The sequence below is a fragment of the Ciona intestinalis genome, chromosome 12 (assembly GCF_000224145.3).
Source record: "Ciona intestinalis chromosome 12, KH, whole genome shotgun sequence".
Classification (NCBI taxonomy): Eukaryota; Metazoa; Chordata; class Ascidiacea; order Phlebobranchia; family Cionidae; genus Ciona; species Ciona intestinalis.
Genome location: NC_020177.2, coordinates 572,481 through 575,282, shown reverse-complemented (window position 1 = coordinate 575,282; position 2,802 = coordinate 572,481). Strand labels below are relative to the sequence as shown.

The window sequence follows — 2,802 nt, the reverse complement described above, 5'->3', positions numbered from 1 at the left end:
TCTGAAACGCTGGGCGGCCAGGTAAAAGGGGCTTTAGGAGTAAAAATCGAACACCGGAGAAAAAATATTCATTTCATTCGCCTGTGCTCTCAATTAGTATAAATATGAAAATATCCCTTCCTGTAAAATCAAGTTTGCTCCCAGGTTGCCATAAAATCCTAACCCCTTGATTTGTAGTAAACTTTCTAAAATGAATGTCGTAATCCGTTGAGGGTTGTGTCCAGGAGTCTGCACTTTTCTTGTGAAAAACAGTGCATGAATAATGATGCATTGCGTTGCACACCTGGTTTGTGCGTCACGTGAATAAATGTTTGAAATCGAGTTTTGTAAACTCCTGGACGCACCCCCGACAATAATGTTAGTAATTACAACTTCTGATCTTAATAATAACAACTTAATATATCATAATAGAACCAAGTTGTTATTACACCTGCTATATGTTATGACTGCCAAGCGAAAATCTTATGCTTGAAACCAATAATTTTCCACACAACTGTATATTAGTAGTTTTAATATTCAAATTGGATTTAATAAGTTTATATTGTTGTGTTTGTGTAGAATCTCATATTTTAATGAGTTGTTTATGATGTTACTTGTTTTTAATATAGACCAGTGTTGCGTATTTAATTTTTTTAGTGTTGCCTATTAAATATTGATATTATTTTTTATTGAAACGTATATATATTAGTGTTTCCAGTTATTTACCACATTGCAAAATACATTTGGAAACACTGTTGGCTAGAATGAAAGCAGCAAAGTTGCAACTAAAAAACTTGGGTTTAAACTTTAAATCCAAACACACATTAGATGATAATCAAATATATTCTTTCAAAAAAACAATTACTTTGGCAAGCGCGTCGAGCAGCCAGTCCTTAATTACCACTGCGGCAACTGCTTGATGCCAGAGACAGTTAATTTGTCATAAACCAAAGTACTGGTAACAAAACAAACTATTAAGTTAAAAACAATTTTTTTAGAACAATTGTTACCTGTAGAAATAAGAGCAGCCTCGAACTGAATTGTGGGAAAAGTGTTCGGTTGAATGTTCGTTGCCAAACTCCTCCAATGGATCTGACCACAAGAGGTCACACATGGGCCCAAACGCAGGGGGCTCCTTGAATCTGTCCAACTGGAAGAAAAAAATGTTTTTTAGACAATTTAAATTTAATAAATTTTTCTAGTTAAAGCTAACTTAAGTTACTAGGCTTAATGTAAAATATGTTTTTAACACTTTTTTTTCAATTTTTTTTTTAAGTTATAATTTACTTCTGTTACTAGGCAACTCTGTTTACAAAATGTTAATTTTATTCCAATGATTAATCTGCCATCCAGCATAATATCTTGATGAAGGCCAAATAGTATAAATAAACATTTCATACACAAAAGAAGCACATACAACAAAAAATACAAAAGCAAATAAGTTATAGGGAACCTCATTGATTAATGTGGTGAATGCAATATACTTTGGCTCTGTTTGATTGTATGGACACCTAACAGCAGGGTAAAACCTGGGGTGACATTGTTAAAATGCAGTTACACTCATAGTTGTCAAACATAGGGAACTTCATTGATTAATGTGGTGAATGCAATATACTTTGGCTCTGTTTGATTGTATAGACACCTAACAACAGGGTAAAATCTGGGGTGACATTGTTAAAATACAGTTACATTCATAGTTGTCAAACATAGGGAACCTCATTGATTAATGTGGTGAATGCAATATACTTTGGCTCTGTTTGATTGTATAGACACCTAACAACAGGGTAAAATCTGGGGTGACATTGTTAAAATACAGTTACACTCATAGTTGTCAAACATAGGGAACCTCATTGATTAATGTGGTGAATGCAATATACTTTGGCTCTGTTTGATTGTATAGACACCTAACAACAGGGTAAAATCTGGGGTGACATTGTTAAAATACAGTTACACTCATAGTTGTCAAACATAGGGAACCTCATTGATTAATGTGGTGAATGCAATATACTTTGGCTCTGTTTGATTGTATGGACACCTAACAACAGGGTAAAATCTGGGGTGACATTGTAAAATATAGTTACATTCATAGTTGTCAAACATAGGGAACCTCATTGATTAATGTGGTGAATGCAATATACTTTGGCTCTGTTTGATTGTATGGACACCTAACAACAGGGTAAAATCTGGGGTTTCATACGCAAAATAAGCACATACAATAGTTGCACATAAGTTATAGGGAACCTCATTGATTAATGTGGTGAATGCAATATACTTTGGCTCTGTTTGATTGTATGGACACCTAACAGCAGGGTAAAATCTGGGGTGACATTGTTAAATATCTTTACATTCATAGTTGTCAAACATAGGAAACCTCATTGTTTAATGTGGTGAATGCAATATACTTTGGCTCTGCTTGTTTGTACAGACACTTAACAGCAAAATAAAGCAATTTTTTTTAAACTGGGATACTAAAACATATGCTCAAAGTTTCAGAAGTTGGTATAAGATATCACACAACCCCCCTAAAGTCACCCCTATGATAAAATAACATGTTTTTACCTTTTTAATGTCTTCTAAAGTGTTCAGTTCAGGTGATAACCCACCATGTACACACAGGAACTGTTGGTTCATAAGAGCTGCTAATGGCAGGCAATCAAATCCGTTCATGCAAGCGTCATACACCTTGTCGCTGTATTTTATGATACCTGGAAATAATGTGATTTAATTAAGTGGGCGAAACATAAAGCAATAGTAAATGTAATGTATTTAGGGATCACACTTTTTAAAACTGTTTGCTATAATATATATTTAATATAGGATTTA

At 33.8% G+C, this 2,802-nt stretch overlaps 1 protein-coding gene across 1 annotated transcript in view; it reads right to left on the bottom strand.

The window, feature by feature from the left end:
• LOC100185597 (serine/threonine-protein phosphatase 2B catalytic subunit alpha isoform-like) overlaps positions 1-2,802 on the bottom strand; it is a 27,134-nt gene that overhangs the window by 11,121 nt on the left and 13,211 nt on the right. Inside the window, exons 6-7 of the mRNA XM_002119935.5 lie at positions 2,539-2,684; positions 990-1,129 (exon numbers count right to left, since the gene is read on the bottom strand). Coding sequence (XP_002119971.2) covers positions 990-1,129; positions 2,539-2,684 — 286 coding nt within the window. The remainder of the gene's footprint in view (positions 1-989; positions 1,130-2,538; positions 2,685-2,802) is intronic.